This window comes from Cannabis sativa, chromosome 5 (assembly GCF_029168945.1).
Source record: "Cannabis sativa cultivar Pink pepper isolate KNU-18-1 chromosome 5, ASM2916894v1, whole genome shotgun sequence".
NCBI classification, from domain to species: Eukaryota; Viridiplantae; Streptophyta; class Magnoliopsida; order Rosales; family Cannabaceae; genus Cannabis; species Cannabis sativa.
The window spans coordinates 68,559,048-68,577,829 of NC_083605.1; the positions used below are offsets into that span (position 1 = coordinate 68,559,048).

General features: G+C 33.1%; 2 protein-coding genes across 4 annotated transcripts; both read right to left on the reverse strand.

Annotated features, from left to right (window-relative positions):
- Nucleotides 1–6,793: 6,793 nt before the first annotated feature.
- On the reverse strand, nt 6,794–11,838 carry LOC115715736 (NAC domain-containing protein 14). Its single transcript, XM_030644403.2, has 13 exons — nt 11,252–11,838; nt 10,696–10,997; nt 9,916–10,230; nt 9,458–9,820; nt 8,832–9,278; nt 8,503–8,745; nt 8,350–8,418; nt 8,022–8,081; nt 7,867–7,926; nt 7,717–7,779; nt 7,567–7,623; nt 7,414–7,476; nt 6,794–7,323 (listed from the first exon to the last, which is right to left on the reverse strand). Exons 1-13 carry the CDS (start codon nt 11,415–11,417, stop codon nt 6,949–6,951), a joined length of 2,583 nt encoding a protein of 860 aa, XP_030500263.2. The 5' UTR covers nt 11,418–11,838; the 3' UTR covers nt 6,794–6,948.
- Nucleotides 11,839–15,067: 3,229 nt separating this feature from the next.
- Nucleotides 15,068–18,249, reverse strand: LOC115716936 (uncharacterized). Of its 3 annotated transcripts, XM_030645863.2 has the most exons (8): nt 18,046–18,196; nt 17,795–17,827; nt 17,323–17,539; nt 16,305–16,439; nt 16,176–16,218; nt 15,718–15,774; nt 15,502–15,616; nt 15,068–15,389 (listed from the first exon to the last, which is right to left on the reverse strand). In XM_030645863.2, exons 3-8 carry the CDS (start codon nt 17,526–17,528, stop codon nt 15,259–15,261), a joined length of 687 nt encoding a protein of 228 aa, XP_030501723.1. In that variant the 5' UTR covers nt 17,529–17,539; nt 17,795–17,827; nt 18,046–18,196; the 3' UTR covers nt 15,068–15,258. The 3 variants fall into 3 exon arrangements, with proteins under 3 accessions (XP_030501723.1, XP_030501722.1, XP_030501724.1); XM_030645862.2 differs by having other exon boundaries at nt 17,795–18,249; XM_030645864.2 differs by lacking the exon at nt 17,795–17,827 and having other exon boundaries at nt 18,046–18,219.
- Between the last annotated feature and the right edge of the window lie 533 nt (nt 18,250–18,782).

Sequence of the window (18,782 nt, forward strand, 5' to 3'; positions counted from 1 at the left end):
TTAGACATTATGTCATTCACCTCAACCAACTAAGCTATAGATATTTGTTGTTTATAGTACACTTAAATGTTACTTAAATAAAAGCCTAATAATTTTTTTTTAATTTTTTTATTTTGGGCCCCGAAAAGTGTGGGCCCTAGGCACGGGCCTAGCCCGCCTATGCCTAGGGCCGGCCCTGGATAAAAATATACTACACTTTCTGAAAATGTAATTTTGGCATATTTTTATTTGTTTCAGCATTATTAAAGTAAAATTTTAAATATTTATTTAAGTATAAGGAAAAAAATAGTTACGCGTATAATAAAATATTTGAATTAAATTATTTTTTATTTAAAAAAAAAAATAAAAGTTACCAATGATTCAAAATAACTACAATGTATACTATCATAAAAAAAATAATTTAAAATGCTAAAACTGGAAACATTTTATGCAATATAACTGAAATCCAAACTTTTCGAAAGGATTGTGTTATACCTAAATTTTGGTTAGCAATAAGAAGTTGACACGTGTATTAGAGCTGGAATATGAACCAGCCCAAATTGTGCATTATTAAATGCATATTAAATAACTCACCTCGAAAATTACAATTAATAGAAATATTCAAGCTCGCTGCCATATATGCAATAGCGAGATATAAGTAATAACTATTGACTAGTGAGACCGCCGAGACAACAAGTCCATAATAAACAGAATACACACTGAAAGATGTTTAGAACGAATAAACAAAGAGCTTGCAGCTCATTGATCCACATACTCGTGAGTAAGAGCATGCAACTCATTGATCCATATACTCGTAAGTATGCTTAGGGAATGGAAACAACTTCAACGTTTATTCACCTTGCTTTTGACATATGGAAGTAACTACCTCGCTAATACCTTTTAAATGGCAAAAGATAACCGCAAGATGCATCAAATTTTAACACTGAACATTTTTTCCTACAAAGATGGTTAAGAAAGATAACACGCAATCAGTGAGAACTATCCAACACAGTCAACATAACTGTCTATGGATAAAGACAAAGAGCGGTTGAACGATTATTGAATATTATCCCATGTGCGTAAAGATGAAACGTGAGGAATGACGACGTTTCATGAACGGTTATGAAAGAATAGATCTCAAGGAAAAAAACTATCACCCCATATACATCTATAAATAAGGACATAACTCAGGGTAAAAGGGACGACCAATTTTAGAACTAAAGAAAAGAGATAATATTGCTAAATTGCTTTATTGTATTCTGTATTTAAAGATACTTATCCTTAATAAGATGGACTTGTAGACTTTGAAGATTTAACTCCAAAACTACGTTAAAACCTTCCTGTTATTTATTATTAATTTAGTAATTAATTGTTATATAATAAATTATGTATTTATTACAAAAAGGCTAATATTTTAATTACCAAAAATCTGCATTAACAGGTTGGTGTTTTCATTAAGAGCCTTTGTAGTAAAACTCAGAAAATATTTTTCTCAAAAATATAACTCAAAATTTGTACCCATGGCAGACGATACTCAGCATAATAAAGAGAATCAACCAGAGGAGACGAATCATCGTCCTAGAAAGGAGCCTCAGGCTTCGCAGAGAACTAACACTACTGAAATTCCCCGTTTTGGAAGAAATGATGGAGATTTCAATCGAACTGGTGAACAGACCCCAGAAAGGCAAAACGAAGACGCTTATGATCCAACCAAATATGTTCTAATGGTGGAACTATAAAATAGGCAACTTTGATAGCATCTGGCTAAATCAAACCGAAGGAATGTCGAGTTAGAATGCGAAGCGGCAGCAACAAGGGCTGCACAAGGAGCACTCCTCAAAATCAACTTGTAACATCTGCAAGACGACCACGGCGGAGGCCTTGAGGTTCTAGGACTACGAGATAAGGGAATAATCAAGAGAATCTTACAAACACTCAAGAAGAACAACTTGGGAATGTGAGAGATATCCCAATGGATGGACAAAACCCACGAAATACTGGAAATACAAGAAATCAAGAGACTCAACATGACAATCCAAGAACTTCCCGTGGATTTGCAAACCAAGGGAATGAAAAACCTGATATACTAGAGTCCTCTTGCATGAATGCAAATGTCAAGCAAGCACGACTTGGAAACAATGAAATTTCGTAGCATGACGCGAGAAAGGCTAGAAATCAACCTGGGACAGGTCGACCCCCAAGGCATCCGCAAAGGCCTAATCGCAATGATAAAGATAGTGCACACACTTTCATGAGTAGAGGTCGTATGGAAAATCTCTTCCGAAGGAGAAGGCCAATGCGAGAAGAGTCATATGAGACTGGTTCAAGTACAAATCCAAGTGGATCGAGGTCAAGGACCCGTGGGCACAATACATCAACCTGAGCTCATGACCGTGATAGGAAAATGTGAGATGAAGGTGGATCACGACGTTATTATAAAAGTGACCGAGAGAGTATTAGTAACTCTCAAAGTTACCAATCCGAAAGTTACTAGGACAAGATTTGTGAGTAATTATGATCAAAGACATCGTGACCCTGATCTTTGTAAGCAATTAAACCAAAGACAACCTGACTTACACAAGCATTTAAACCATAGTGCACCATATTTACGCAATCAACTGAATCAAAATGTAGGCGTATATCAACTAATGGAGCAACAATTCGTGGATCCAATACAATTACGAGTAATACAGTTAGAAGATAAGTTCAGGAAATACCATGATAGAGAATATGGGAAATTACCGTGATACGACTCAGACGAAGAGACAAAACCATTCCATCCTGATATTTTGAATTCACAATTTCCTCAAGGATTCAAAAACTCACACGTCGCACAATATGATGGTACAACAGATCCTGTGCTGCACCTGACAACTTCAACACAATAATGAGACCAATTAATGTTTCAAAAAACTTGCAATGCATATTAATCCCGACTTCACTAACTAGAGCCATAAGTAGTTGGTTTGATAAATTTACCAACCATTCTATAACTTCTTGAGAATAATTATCAAAGGATTTTAAAAAGCAATTCTTAGCTACAAGAGATCGGAGACCAGAAGTGTCTTCGCTAACCAATGTTAAGCAGCAACCAGGAGAATTCCTAAAGGCATAGTTAAGTCATTTTAGTACGGCTGCAGCCAAAGTCAGGAATCTCAGTGACACTATTTAGATAACAACTCTTCAAGCTAGAATGACAACTGACTTGTCAACTGTAGGAGGAGAATATTGGGATGACTTGGAAGGTCGTCTTGTTAGAAACATTAACGAGTTCAACGAAAGAGCACAAATTTTCTTGTGGAAGGAAGTAGCGCAAAATGAACTAAAGCTATTAAAATTTGACTCGAGAGATAAATCCAACACAAGTACTGCAACAGCAAGCACTGTGACCACCAAAGCCAAAAATTCAAATCCCATTGGCTCGAATACCAAGAGAAAGGATGAGTCGAGAAACTCGTTAAAAGACAAAAAGAAACAAAAGATGGATGAGAAACATGTTCCAATATACTTGGTGTATATGGAATTGAATGAAACTTGTAAAAATATCTATCTCGCCAACAAAAACTGGATAGCATTTCACAGACTTGATCCAATGAGACATGCGAGAAATAAGTGAGATCCTAACAATTATTGTTGTTTCCATAGAGACATCGGGCATACCACTGAAGAATATCGTCAGTTGAAAGATGAAATTGAAAATGTCATCTTGCGAGGTTACCTGAGGCAGTATGTGTAATGTCTACTTAGCTTTAATATGAGAATCAGCAGATAATTAGGATTTAATTCAGAACTATACTTTTAATTATTGTTTACGTATTTGTAGAGATATATTTGAATCCTAGGTGTGCTAATTATGTTATATGTAAAATTTCATGTTTTTCATATTTTATGTCTTGTAACAGTAGAATGCGACGTAAGGCTCATAGAGTCACTTTATTGTAGTTTAAAAACTTTAGAAATAGCAGAGCGATTTAGATAGACATTAAAAATGTCGAGGATGTTTGGGATTATAAGTGTGACCAAAATACCCTTAGGTGAGAAGATTACTTTTTGGTGAAGCACGGAGTAAATTAGTAATTTTACCCTTATTTTGTTTAAAGTGAGATATTGACTTTCTTAAGTTTATTTCATTGTTGAATAAATTAGAATAATATCTTTTATTCATTTAGGAAGAAATTAGAAAATTAGAATTTCTTCAACCCCTTTTTATCTCTCTCACTCTCTCTCTTGGGTCGGCCACACATATAGAGCTTTGGAGGCCTTAGTTTTTCTTGATTTTTCTCATCAATTCAGAAGGTTAACTGTGGGGAAATTCTTAGGGATTGAAGGCACCAGCTCTTGGTAAGCAAGTTTCCTTCTTCTCCTTTGAATTTTGTAGTTTTGAGTTATGTGTTCACGCAATTTTTGAAGATAGGTTTTTGTAGGTTTGAATGAGTTTGTTTCTATTTTTTGAGGTTGAATTGAAGTTGTTGGAGCTGGTTTATGCTTGATTTGATGCTTGTTGTGGTATTTGGACAAAGTTTGAGCTTAAGAGCTCAAACTTTGCTCTTCCATGGTGATTTTGGTTTCTATGGTTTAAAGTTATTTTTATTGCTTGAATTAAGTTTATTATGGTTTGTATAGATATTCTGGAAGGTTTGAGGCGATTTGGGGTAGAGTTGAGTTTTGTGTGAGGGTTTGTAGGGTTCCTGCACAGAACTGGTCGACCGGTTCAGGCTTGCCTTGTAGAACCAGTCAACCGATTCCCCTGGCAGAACCCTAAGAACTAGTTTTTTGATATGGAAATTTGGTTTACCAATTCTAACAGTTGCGAAACCCTAGTTTTTCATATTTTAGTGATACTTATGGTATTTCCATGTTATCCATCGATAGGAAAACTTTTAGTTATGATTTTAAGTCCCCAAAAAGTAATTTAGCGTATCACTTATTAATTTTGCATATATTGTGACTTAAGGGCCTATAAACCGTCGAGTAGTAGTTCCACCCAGGTTGATCGGCACACCTAAATTTGAGATTGAGGTAAGATTAGTATAATAATATGCATATGTGATTACGTTTTTAGTGTGCATGTTTATCAATTCCTAAGTAAGAGGTAATTAATAATTTATTCTTGATCACTGTAATGCCCTATCCCATAGGAACGCCACATGTGTGATTTTATATACTAGTTTAGTACTAATAATTTAATTAATTACTAAAATCTGTGATAATATTAAAACTTCACTATAATAAAACACTAAAAACGGACATCATAACGGCACTAAAACTGTGTTTCGGGGATCCCTATTGTAAAAAGTTTACAAAAGACTATAAACGAAAAATAATTCAAAAGACATAATCAGAATACACAGCAGATATAGCCCAAAACAACTCCTAGTAACTCAGCACACAGGCTGGTGGGGGTCAATATGTACATTACTGGAGAAGATTGTCACATCATGGTTGATCTAAATTTTCTTTGCCTTTACCTGCACCACATAGCACCCGTGAGTTACAAGGACTCAGCAAGAAAAGTAATAACAATAATCATATAGTTTATTATTCAAATATTATCATTTATACTCAAACAATCAAAATCAAACGATCACGCATTACTCATAAGATGAAATTTAAATCACTACTGGCATCTGTCACTAATAAACATCAATATAAAAATATTTGGTAATACAAACCATTATATTCATTTAATAATATAAACGATATATATGTTACCTCATAAAGTAATCATCTTCATTACATCACATTGCCTAATCAGGCAAGTCGATACTTTAATCTAATAATCTTGTATTGCATTGCCTAATCAAGCAAGCCCGTGCCATAGCCTGTCACCCATATATCACGTAATTGCATCACCTAATAAGGTGATCCTATTCCAAAATCTGGCACTAATATATCGCATCGCTTAATAAGACGAGCTCGTACCATAGCCTGGCACCACATATCACTACCGCACGTACCTAATAAGGTACGCCACCAAGTATATCACATCACCTAATAAGGTGAGTCCGTACTAAAACTTGGCACCAATATATTGCATTGCCTAATAAGATGAGCCCGCACCATAGCCTGGTACCACATGTCACTACCGCTTGTACCTAATAGGTACGCTGCGAGATATATCGCATCACCTAATAAGGTGAGTCCGAATATCACATTCATGTATCATCACATTGTCATAATTGAATCAGGCAATCTTTTCATTATATAACAATAATAACCATATTTTAATCCCAATATCAATCAATTCTCAACAAATTAAATCTATTTCTCATGTAATTAGATTGGATCAGCAAGACCAATTAATCTGGACCCTAACAAATTATGGACAATTCTCAGTAAAATCTGCTCTATCATCTAGCTTCTATCTGTCTTGTTAATTTTCCTATTCAAATACTCAACCTTCTATAGTTCTATTAGGAAGTGCTAGTCTTTTCTTTGGCATTCTAAAGTGCTACCACAAAAAAATCAAAAACTTCATATGAACAACCTCTCACCATTTGTTGACCAACATCCAATACGGAAAGATCTTGTCTAATCCATTTTCTACTTTCGATGGAAAATACAATGAAACAGTTGCTGAATGCTACATTCTCTTTTTAGGTGCTCTGTGACCTGTACTTTTTTGTCTTTAAGTTGAAATAGATAATAAAGTTTAGTTGAGAGAGTAATGTTGTCCATGTGAATTCCTAGTTAAGAATATTTATCTTTTACCTTTTCTTCTTACACTAATATTGATGCCAACATTTTTTTTCCTTTTGAATTCGATGTCCAACATTAAAGTAGTAAAGGCAAAAAAAAAATTAACTATAAAGCAAAGACAAAATAATCTAAGCTGGCAATAACAATTTATGACTGCAATTTACAAGCTTTCAACCTCCTTTAACCCCACAAAAAGGTAAGAACTTAAAGAGCTCTCAGGCTAGGCAAAGGAAATCTAGAAGGTAGAACCTAGAACCTACAACCTACAGCCTACTTCCACGCAACACCAACATCTAGAGCTCTCCAGCCAAATGAAACTAAAAGCAAAACTATAGCAGCAGAAACCCCAAAAGAGATGACAAAGGAATAAGTTGACACAGGGTGTCTAGATAGTTTCTCTAATGATTCCGATGCCTCTGTAGGGCTGTTACCCGGAAATTTATCCTTCATTTCTTCCCTGAAACTTGGTTTCGCCAAGGATGATCTATCGAGAATTTCCTTGTTTAGTTCTTTTATTGAGGATACTTCAATGGTTTCCTCGCTTTTATCTTCCCCTTCTGTAAAGGACTCTCTAGCGATTTCCGTGGCAGTGTCAAACATCAAAGGATGATGACTCTCCTTATTTGCCTCATCGAGGCATGGACTCTGCTTTGTACACAGAGCATAACAGATAATTTGTTAAATACAAATTATGTGAATGTATAAACTATGTGTGCATAAATGGATGATTCTTACCTCAGTCGAAGTTGGCTCTACTTCATCTTCAATTTCACTGTTGTTTACATCATCCACATTGTCCTGAGATACAAAATTATTCGAACCATCTTAGTCAACATTTTGAAGACTGCGAATGTGAATATCTGGCATAACATTAACTGAAATACAAACCTCAGTAGAAATCGACCATAATTCTTTTTCGCTGTCGTTAGCATCATCCATAGAGTCCTGATACATGAAATTATTAGAAAAATCAGAATGAATTTGAAGATTGGTATGTAGATGTCTAAATTAGGGGCATCATTTAGTGAAGGTTCTAACCTCAGCAGAAACTGACTGTAGTTCATCTTCCCCCTCACTGTTGTTTACATCTTCCAAGAAGTCCTGAAATTCATAAATTTTAAAATTAAAATTTAGAAAGTTGGTATGTGATTATATAACTATGTGTAGCTTTTAACCGGTGATTCTAACCTCAGAAGAAATCGACTCTAGTTCATCTTCTGTCTCACTGTTTTCCGCATCCACAGAGTCCTGAGATGCAAAAAAATTTAAAATATAAAATTATCAGATTGACATGTGAATATGTGAATATCTGAAGCAGGTAAACATTAACTGATGACTCTAACCTGAGAAGATATTGAAAGTAATTCATCTTCTTTTTCGCTGTAATTCACATCCAGAGAGTCCTGAGATGCAAAAAGTATTCGTCAGTGAAAAATATGAAGATTGATATATGAATGACTTGCATAGGTCATTGGCAGGAGCTAGGGGGATTGGGGTGGTCACAGTCCCCTAACATCCTTTTTTCTACATTTTAGGATAATATATTTTGAAAAATTAATATTAATGTGTATGAATTTATATTGGCCCCCACTAAAGTTTTCTTTTTTAAAAAAAAAATGAGCCTCTCTTATACATTAATCTTTACTTAGTCAATTGAGAGATAATACTAACCTCAGTAGAAGTTGACTTTACACCATTTTTTCTTTCTCTTTCTCTTTCCTTTGCACCTTCCACAGTGTCCTGATAATCAAAATTATTTGAGCCAAGTTAAAATTAGAAGCTTGATTAGTAGTGAGAGGTCTTAGTCTCACCAATATTGCTTACCTCAGTAATGTTTGATTGCACTTCTTCACTTTCTTTGTTTTGGCCCACACCTTTGAGGTTGTCATTGGCAACTGACTGAGGCATGGTATTTATCTGTAGACGCAATCTTCTTAAAGAATCTCCTTGAGATATAAAATTATCTGAACTTGGTTCTGGTTGAGATTCACGGGTCCTGATCTTGATTCCAGTCCCAGAACCAAGATCACCATTGGGATTAACATCACTCTCCTCAGCTTTGAAGACCTTAACAAAAGAATAAACAAAGTCAAATTTGGCAAAAAGTTGTATCATCAGAATTTCATGAATAGCTACATCTTTTATGATCCTACCTCAGTAGCAGTTGACTGTACTTCCTCTTCTTCATGGCTCTTACTTCTGTCACACCCAATGTCATTTGCAGTTGATTCATGTGATGAATTTACATTCAAGCGGAGTCTTCTTCCAGCAATGCCCTGAGTGTTATTAAAACCATAACTTGGTCGTTGAGGCTGACGAGGCTTAAATTTGATTTCAGGTCGACCGATATGACTGTATTGATAATCAGGAAGATTCCTACTGATCGATTCTTCTAAATTATTGTACATAGAATAATCACCAGCAACAGACACTTGACCCACAAAATTACCCCCAGGGGCACCCAGATTTCCCGTTACAAACTCCTGGTTATTAAGTGGCTCATCAACTCGAGAAGGTCCGAATTGGGTTGGCATCAGCAACATGTCTTTAGCATCCATTTGCCCATTATACCAAGTAGAAGCTCTTGTATCAACGTCGTGCTAGCAAACAATTAAAAGCACTAGATTACTATACAGAACTTGCAAATGAACATACTGTTCTTCTCATACAAGTATAAACATTTTGTTAAGTACAAGCTACATATGGGAACTCCAAAGATTAACAGGCACGATTATTACAAGTAATCAGATACATATAATCATTAATCCACTACCCTTACCTGGTTCATATTAGCTCCCATATTGTTGTATGGACCATTGTATAAGCTCCTTGGTGGTATGTTCTGCAATGACTGTGCTTGAGCATATAAATGGGTCTCCTTTCCAACAGTTGAGTTCTTCTGAGAGTCCAACTTCTCATCATGGCTCTGGAAGACCTCATCCAGCAAATCGGTGAGAGATATATCTTGCTCAGCAGTACCATCCATAAAAGGAATTACATAATCATCATTGCCAAAGTCACAGGCAAAAGGTGAATCAGCATAGAGTGGTTGCTCAATTTGTGAGTTAAAAGAGGAGATTGCTGCATAATCAGTGAGAGCATTAACCTCACTGAACTTTGAGTTTTCTTCCATCATGGGCACCTAGTGCAAAGAAACAATGAGAACATTAAATTTTCTGGGGCTGCAACTGATTTATTACAATAATTACAACACATACAAAAATCACAGCGCCTCACCTCCAGAGGAGTTTCATCTATTACATGGTCTTCCACATCAGATGTCATATAACTAGTGGAACCACTTTCAACAGGTGCCTGAGCACTTTGGGTCATCTTGTCTGACTGATCAGTTAACCACCTGTTTATAACTTCTGACTCCTCTCCAGCTGCCATATTTGATGTAGCTGATTCTTGAAGCAAATCCGATGAGGTATCATCCGGAGAAGACTTGGTTGCAGTGGGTGATAATCCAGTCTGATCCACCTCATCATACTTTGGAGCATCAGGCTTCTCTTCAGTCTTTCGGAATAAGCGACAGAGAACATAGGCATCCTGCAACATAAGAATCAAACAGAAGCTCATATTATGCACGGTCAATTAATTATAAAGTTATAGCATTTACAAAACTGATAACCATTGTTAACATTTACAAAATCTTTCCATGATTCATATCAACATAATAGAACCATTTTTAATCACACGAATATCTACACCGTGCTCATAAAGGCGCCATAAATAGGGAGAAGTCATCCTCAAGCATTTCATCAAAACAACATTACATTTACAATCAAGTATAAATTTTACTACAGTTATAGAAAAAGAAATTTAGTATAAATCCACTACTAGCAAAGAAAAATCTAAGCTAGAATCATTAAGACAAAATCTCTACTACCAAAAACATAAAATCTCAGAAACAGAGCTAAAATTTCAAGTACCATTTCATAAAAAGACCACAAAATGTATGGAAATGAAAAAAGAAGAAATCTTGAATGGAGTTTCTAATTTGGATTATATTACCTGACCAGGACCAGTACCATCAAGGTCCTTCAGCGTGGGACGATACTCGTGCATGATCCAGTGAGTTCGCACCCCTTTAGGAGCTCTGCCTCTATAGAAGACAAGAGTCTTCTTCATACCGATCGCCCCGGTGGTATTAGTCGCCGACCTATAGCTCCGGGACCTGATCGTCCGGTCCTTTCCGGTGGCTTTCCAATAACCAGCACTAGTAGCCCGGTTCGACCTCTGACCATTTGGGTACTTCCGATCACGTGGACAAAAGAAAAACCACTCTGGATCATCCGTCTTTATCACTGACAACCCTGTAAAAAGCTCAAAAACTTAGACCCAGTTCCAAAAATGGCTTCCACTACATAACCCATTTTTTAAAAAAAAAACAAAAAAGAAATTGTATTTATTTATTCATGTTTCCATATTTTTAATTTAAGAAAGAATGGAATCTTATGAGTGATCTCCAGTAACGAATAATTCCCAATTCATTTTAGGTGGTGGGAATAAAGGAAATCCAAACCTTATACCCACAAACACACACCACACACATATAAATTACACGTACCAGGCAAATCCGAAGGCTCCCATTTACAGACATCGATTTCAGGGATGACCTCAACCTCAGAGTGACGACCATTAATCTTAAGTCTCAAATAATGATTGATAAGCTCTTCGTCAGTTGGCCGGAACCGGAACCCCAACGGCAACTTCTCAAACGACACCTCTCCCATCTCAAACGACAATAATCCTCTTCTTCCTCCTCTTCCTCCCCCTTCTTCTTCTTCTTCAACTTTTTTTAATTTAATTAAATTAAATATTTTTTGTTCTCAGAGCTTTCAGACGATTTCTTTTTACTTCAGCTTTACTTGTTTGTGTGATCGTTGGAGAAAACCCAACTGTGTGTTGTGTGTTTGTTTTTTGTTTTTGGGATATTTTTGTCGTTTTAGAAACAAATGGTTGACTTTAGTAAATAGTAATTGTATGCTCGGATTCTGATTGGTTAAAAATTTGTAGTTAGTGTGGATTCGTACGTATTGTATAATTATTTGGAGAATTCCTTATCCTCCAAGTTTTCTTACGCCTTTTTATGTGTTTTTTTCGCCCGTACATGCCGCGTTGCTGCCTTAAAAGGTGAAAGTGAAACCCACGCGCGACCCACTATTTTGTGTTCCGCCCACGCTCCTATAACTATTCATATTAGTCATCACCAAACCAACATTTTTGTCTTTTATAAAAACAACAACAAAATTAATTTTGTGAAAATAGATTTTTTTTTAAAAAAAATTTTTGAACAAAACAATATCCAATGATTTTGAATATTTAATTGGAGGAAAAAATAACGGATCAAATTTATCAGAAGTACTGTTTTCTTATGTTATGTTTGGATTTTTTGGAAACTGTTAGATGCATCCTTAATTGGATTATTTGAAAATTAGTTACTGTCGTTGAAGTCTACCTAGTTTTAGTTCCATAAATTTCTTCTAATTTTAGAAGTACAGTCAAATTATGAGACTTTTTATAATTGAACACATCCAATTTTCAAAAAAAAAAAAAAAATACTACTAACCAATGGAGTTCTCCAATATTTGTTTTTAAAATTTTGAATTTGTAAAGAAATAATAGAAAGAAAAAAACATCTTCCCTTCAAATATGGTGTAATTTTTTTTTTATAGAAAGATAAATAACTGATAGAACTATTGAAGTTGAATCAAGATTTCTTGTTAAAAAATAGTGTCTCATACTGTGTTAAATTAATCTAAGTTTGACACCTCAATTAATTTTTTATTTATTAAAAAATTAATTATTTATGCGTTTTTTTCCTTAAAATGTTCAAATTAATTGATGTGTCATAATGAGATTGGTTTAATACACTATGAAACACAATCTTTTAGCAGAAGATCTTGATTCATTGAAGTTGGAACCTTTATCTTTTAAAAGGGGAGTTTTATGACCCAAAATTTATAAATGTACATATTTTAATAATTTTTATTTTGCATAAAATATATATTTTTAATTATATTAGTTTTTTTCCTTAATTTATATTCTTAAAAAATATACTTATCAAATAAAAATAAATTATATTATAAATATTATAAAAAATTTAAAATAAAAAATTATATGAAATTCTATTAAAAAAATTATACATGATTTAAAAATAATTAGATTAAATTAAGTATCAAAATTTAACACAAAATAATATGAGAATTTTTTTTAAAATAATCTTAAAAGTGGTTTTTAAAAATTATTTTAAGTTTAATTTTTTAAAATTTTAAGGTATATATACTTATTATTTTTTTGGGTCCAAGAACTCCATTTTAAAAAAGAGTTTTTTTTACAAAAATGTCCCTTCAATTTCTTGTGTTTGAGAATTAATATTTTTTAGTTAATTTTTTAATAAAATTGTAATCTATTTTTTTTTTTTTTCATATAGATAGTTTGAGTTTGACATTTTTCTAATATTATCCTTTTTTTTTCCTTACATATTTATATAAAATAATTATGTTTGTTACTTAGATTGTATTTTATCTTATTGATATATATTGGTAAAAGTTTGTTTATATGATAAGATAAATCATCCACAATAATATAATAATAAATCAAGGTTTTTCCAGAACATGCAAAATATCTATGCATCGTCATATTACTCCCACTATAATTACTCGTTTCACATCAATTTGGAGAGACGTGAAGTAAGTGGGCATAAGTAGAAACTAAAATATTATATACCTAATAATAATAATCATAAAGTGTTAAAGTACTAATAATAATGCAAACCAAAATTCTAATAAAAAGCATGCCACTCACGTGCCAACCCAAATAATACCATTATAACGTTTACGTGTCGCCTTAAAGTTAAAGTACTATTTAACTCCACAAAAAGTGTTCAGAAAAAAACTTTCAAAAAGAGAAAAAGTTATAGTGGAATCTTTTAAAGGTGAAGGGTCAAAAATGGAAACTCACCAACCAAAGGAAGAAAAATAGAGGACACTTATACTTTCACTATTAATATTTAAAGAAATTTAAGTTTAAAATAATTTTAAAAAATTACTCTTAATATTATTTTAAGAAATTTTTTTACATTATTTTAATTTTATTTTCATAATTTTTTTAACTTATATATATTTTTTGTTTTCTTCTAATAAAATTTTATATTTTTTTATTATAATATTTCAAATATAATTTATTTTTGTTTGATGTGTATTTTTTAAAAAAATATAAGTTGAAAGAAAAAATTAAAAAAATATATAATTAAAAATATATATTATATATAAAATAAAAAATGATTGAAATAGGACACTATGTGCAAATATACTATGTGCTTAGCTTCTTGTAAAAATAGGACACTATGTGCAAATATACTATGTGCTTAGCTTCTTGTAAAAATAGGCTTACGTCCCTAAGCCTAACCCACATTCAAAACCCAGTAGCCTTATTCTCTAGCACATGGTTACTGACAGTACACACTACTGAAAGCAAAATATCAAACCCTTCCTTCTACTCTATCATCATGCATCATATATAGCTCCAATCAATACTTTATTGATAAATAAAGAGAAAAAAACTTAATATTTTAAAGTGGTGAAAATCAAATTAAGTAATTATTTAAATTTTATTTTGATATTATAAACAATGATTGTAAGTACTACAATGTACATAATTATTAAAAAGAAAATCACTCTCTTCATTTAGAGAATGTACTAATGATTTTTCCCATAGTTTATTTGTTTATTTATTAATACAGTATAAGAAAATAATATAATACCCAACACTCACTTTTATTAAATAGATTAATTAGATCCACTCTTTGTCATAGCAGGTTTTGAATGTTTCCAAGTTTGTTGTACACATGCAATGCAAACAAGACTATTTTCTCTTACAATATTTATCAAATATAAACAGAGCATTACTATTCGGTACGAGTGGTGCTTAGTACCTCTAGACATGTCGCCTTGCGATTAGTTAGCGATACTCTCTAAAAGTTATTACATTAAACTATATGCGACCCGATAGTTAGACCAACAATAATGACACATAGAAAAGTGTTAAGCACCACTAGTGCCTTTTGACATTTCTCGTATAAATATAGCAATAGGTGTATGAGTACTCGACAAGACAGTAACTTCAGATTTTGTACAAAACCAAACCCTTTGACCTGCCAATTTGGGTGCAAACAAGACTCTTTCCAACACTAAATGTTACTGAGAAACCATCATAAATAAACTAAGATTCCACTTGATTGGTACACACAATCTTACACTGCTATCTTCAAAAAACACTCATCATTCTCCAAAAAAAGAAGCTTAGCATGTTCTTTAAATTACAGCCAAAGAAACAGTCGGCATCAATTAGACCCATAATCATAAATATAGAGATACAGATATAAACTCTCAATGGATACATTCATTAAATGAAGTTTTAATTTCAGTTCATCAAAATGTGTTGGTGTGGTAACTATCATAAACCGTGGCAAATATACAGACAAGGGGTAACATTATACACACTTCAGAGCAGGTCAATGCAAAAATTAAACGATTGTTTTCAAGAACAACATCTGACCATGCACAAATTTACCTACAAAGCTGGATGGTAAGCATGATCCACGTTTGTTTCCACCCTTTGTGCAACTCTTCTCATACTCCACTCATGACAGAATTCCAAGGCAAGTCGCAGCGCGGTTCCAAGACCAAGCACCACGATGACACCTTCACAATGGTTTCAAGAAAATGTTAAAACTTTAAACGCTATCAAGAATTAACTGAAGTTTTCATTTCTATGTTGCTTTTAAAGTACACCACTAAGTCTAAATGATTGTACCTATAATAATGTTGACAGGCAGTGCAGAGACACCAAGAGTAATTGATATTAGGACATCAAGCATTAAGCCACCAATGAGAATGGAAAAAGCCACCCAGAGCGGGCTAAAGCACCCCTGTTTCATAGATCATTGAAATTGAAATTGAGTGTTGAATAAAATACCATATCTTATGAATTGAAGACAAGCTTAGAAGATCAATCAGTAACTTTTCTTACCCTATCTTGATTCTGTGACCGAGAGGCTGGATCAATCCTCCATACCCAATAATTTGTCTGCTCCAACAAAATATAAAGGATCAAAATTTCACATGCCAAGACATTCATTCAGATTAACTGTAAAATTTCAGCAGTTTTCCTAGGCCTTTCATTAGTATTAGAGTCAACATTTCACAGGCCAATGAAATCAATATAGTAAAATTTTAGATATTTTCCAAGGCTTTTCATAGCACTTTAGTCATACAGAACATTAATTTCCTTTTCAACTTCATCATGTATCTGTAGTGATTTCCTCTCGAAAAATAAATAAAGCTCTAAAAATGAAAATGAAAATCAGACAGTACAAGATCAAATATGAAATAGCTGACTTTATGCAAGCAAAATATCAATCGCCATATTAGCGAATCCTATCTTCATAGACCTATCACAAGTTGCACAAAAAGTTGCAAAATACATACGATTGGCTGGGACTCTGGTGGTGAAACATTTGTAGCTACCTCTCTGCATAAAATGATTTAATCTAGTTACTGTGTGCAGCTTCATAACTGATATAACTTAGACGACAATAAATTTGGTGAATGATTTACTGGCATATCTCGCATTTGTTTGATCCTCTTGTGCGAAACCAAGTATCTATGCATGATCTGTGAGCCTTAGCAAGAGCCCCTCGGCAGTGACAACCGAGGTCTATGAGGTGTTCCTCTTTCTCCTGCTGACATACCCTGAAGAACAATACAACAACAAATACATCTTATGCTATGGATCTACTTTCCATAGAAATTTTCCATCTTAACAAAGCAAATAAAGGAAAACAAAGGGAAAGAAGAAAGGACGCGTATGTAAGGTGGGTTTTCAACAATAGTCACAATGAATAAAGAAAAGCATCAAGATGTGATCAACTTTCAAAAGAAAAAAAAAATTCCAAGTAGTTTATATATTCCTACTTTATAATCTCTGCAAAAGAGTAATCAACTTATATTATTCCCTTCAAGTCTTTGTGGCAACTTACTATAGATCATTTACTCAACTAAAAAACGTCTTTAGCCATGCTTTTTATACCATTTTGTCAGGATCCTAAATAGAATAAAATCTTATATTAAGAACGTCTTAGTTACAGCACCTCACAAATTTTCACATCAATATTCCAATAAACACTAAGCCAAAGACCAACATTTGGACTTACATTCCAAAGTAATTGGAATTGGAAAACTACTTATGGGAGCATTTTAAGTACTAATAATCATCTGAGCTCACAAAGCAAATCAGAGCAAGGAAAGACACCCTAGAGCACATCATACTTGTAATTGCTACACATTAACCATATGTACAAGATTAGTGTCCTCTTTGTCATCTTGGAACCATAGACAAAGAAAAAGTCCTAGAACTTTTTATAATCCTTTGCTTTGTTCATATATACACCTTTTTCAAATCTACTGAAGCAATATCCTATACGGGGTTCAGAAAGTAACTTTATGGAATCAGCAAAAACAAGGATCTATATAGAAGCAATTAACCAAATTAAATAGACAAACAAGAGACCCACATCAAGAATGCTAAGAACAGAAATATTTTATCTTTAATTAGTAAAGTTTTTATTGGGTTTACCTGCATTCTTCATCATAACTATCACTCCTTGATAAGAACCCCTTTTTAGGTGAGGGCACATCCTTGGATAAGTTTGCTATGGACTCTCCATCATCAGAGATAACAATGGTGACCTGTCCTTGATTGAACTCTATCCCTTGCTGGGCTAAAACAGTTGAATTGCTCTGTTTTTCTAGATCATCAGGTTGATCACTGCTGTTACCCATCTCAAACTCACCTGATTCACCAATTACAAAAAATTTAATAATAAACTCTTAAAAACCCAAAAAAATTGAAGAAAACTTTTGGTTATAGAAAGACACAAAATTGCAACTTCAAGAAAAACCCGTTTGACACAAACGTGAATCAGTATCAATCACTATTCCAATTACCCTAAAAAGAACAAATCACATGGTATTATAAATTTTACAAATACCCATGTAAATTTAAACCAATATACATTCATTTATACACACAATTGAAAAAAACGTACCAAAGGATTCAGCTTCACAGTGTAGCTACTCAGCTGAAACAGAAAAAAAGCTTGTTGTTTAACCCCATGAAAAGATGCTTACTTATGAAAATCGAGTTAAAAACAGCTTATTTTCGAAAATGAGAATAATTTTTCTTGGTGGGTGAGTTTGATACAATTTCAGAGTCTATACAATAGATGATTGAAATAGGATCGATAATATAAATCTATCTGAAATGGGCAAAAGAATTTATTACATTTATAGGTGTTACCTAATATTTTTTTGGAGTTCAGCTTTATGGGATTGAGTGAAGCAATGGTCTATTCATATTTCAGATATTTCTATGTTTATAATAATGGTAATTAATGAATAATATGTAAATACATCAAGTAAATAACAATCCATCTCCACACCCAAGAACTGAACTTCCAACCAACCATCATATCTATCAATCCACAATTTTCTACTATTTAGTTGCCTATTATGTAACTTCAATTAGATTTTTTGTAGCTTTGTGTTGACTGTTTAGGGAATTAAGTTATTTGAATATTGGAAAGATAATAGAAAATCAGTTTAGCAAAGATAAAATAGCATTAAAAAAATTAGGAAAAACGACAAAAATAATAATTAAATGAGAATTTTTTTTTAGTAAAGATTTTATTGCTTGTTTTGATAGAATGCAAACTCCCAAAAATAAATAAATAAGTAAAATTTAAACATGGATCATCTTTTAATTAAGTTCTTTAATTTTAGATTTTGTGTCTTTTTATTTTCTATATACATAACAATAGTCTCTATTTAAATTCTAACTAAAGAGTATAATGCCCAGTTGTTGTTTATTCATTCATTAATTTTACCCTTTGTCATTCTAAGTACCTCCCTTCTAAATATTAATTGAGTTTTTTTTTTTTTTCGATTTTTCCTTTCTCGAGATTATTTCTTGACTTTAACTCTTTTGATTTTCTCTTCATTATCATGCTAAAGTACTGAGAAAGACTCTCCACTCAC

Coding starts and splice junctions, on each gene's coding strand:
- LOC115715736 (XM_030644403.2), bottom strand. CDS start 11,417: ATGGGAGAGGTGTCGTTTGAGAAGTTGCCGTTGGGGTTCCGGTTCCGG. Junction 7,624..7,716: donor TACAGTCAGTTTCTGCTGAG/GTTAGAACCTTC, acceptor TTCATGTATCAG/GACTCTATGGATGATGCTAA. Junction 7,477..7,566: donor TATGGTCGATTTCTACTGAG/GTTTGTATTTCA, acceptor TTTGTATCTCAG/GACAATGTGGATGATGTAAA.
- LOC115716936 (XM_030645862.2), bottom strand. CDS start 17,528: ATGGGTAACAGCAGTGATCAACCTGATGATCTAGAAAAACAGAGCAAT. Junction 16,440..17,322: donor AGTTATGATGAAGAATGCAG/GTAAACCCAATA, acceptor ATTGTTCTTCAG/GGTATGTCAGCAGGAGAAAG. Junction 15,775..16,175: donor CACCAGAGTCCCAGCCAATC/GTATGTATTTTG, acceptor TTGTTGGAGCAG/ACAAATTATTGGGTATGGAG.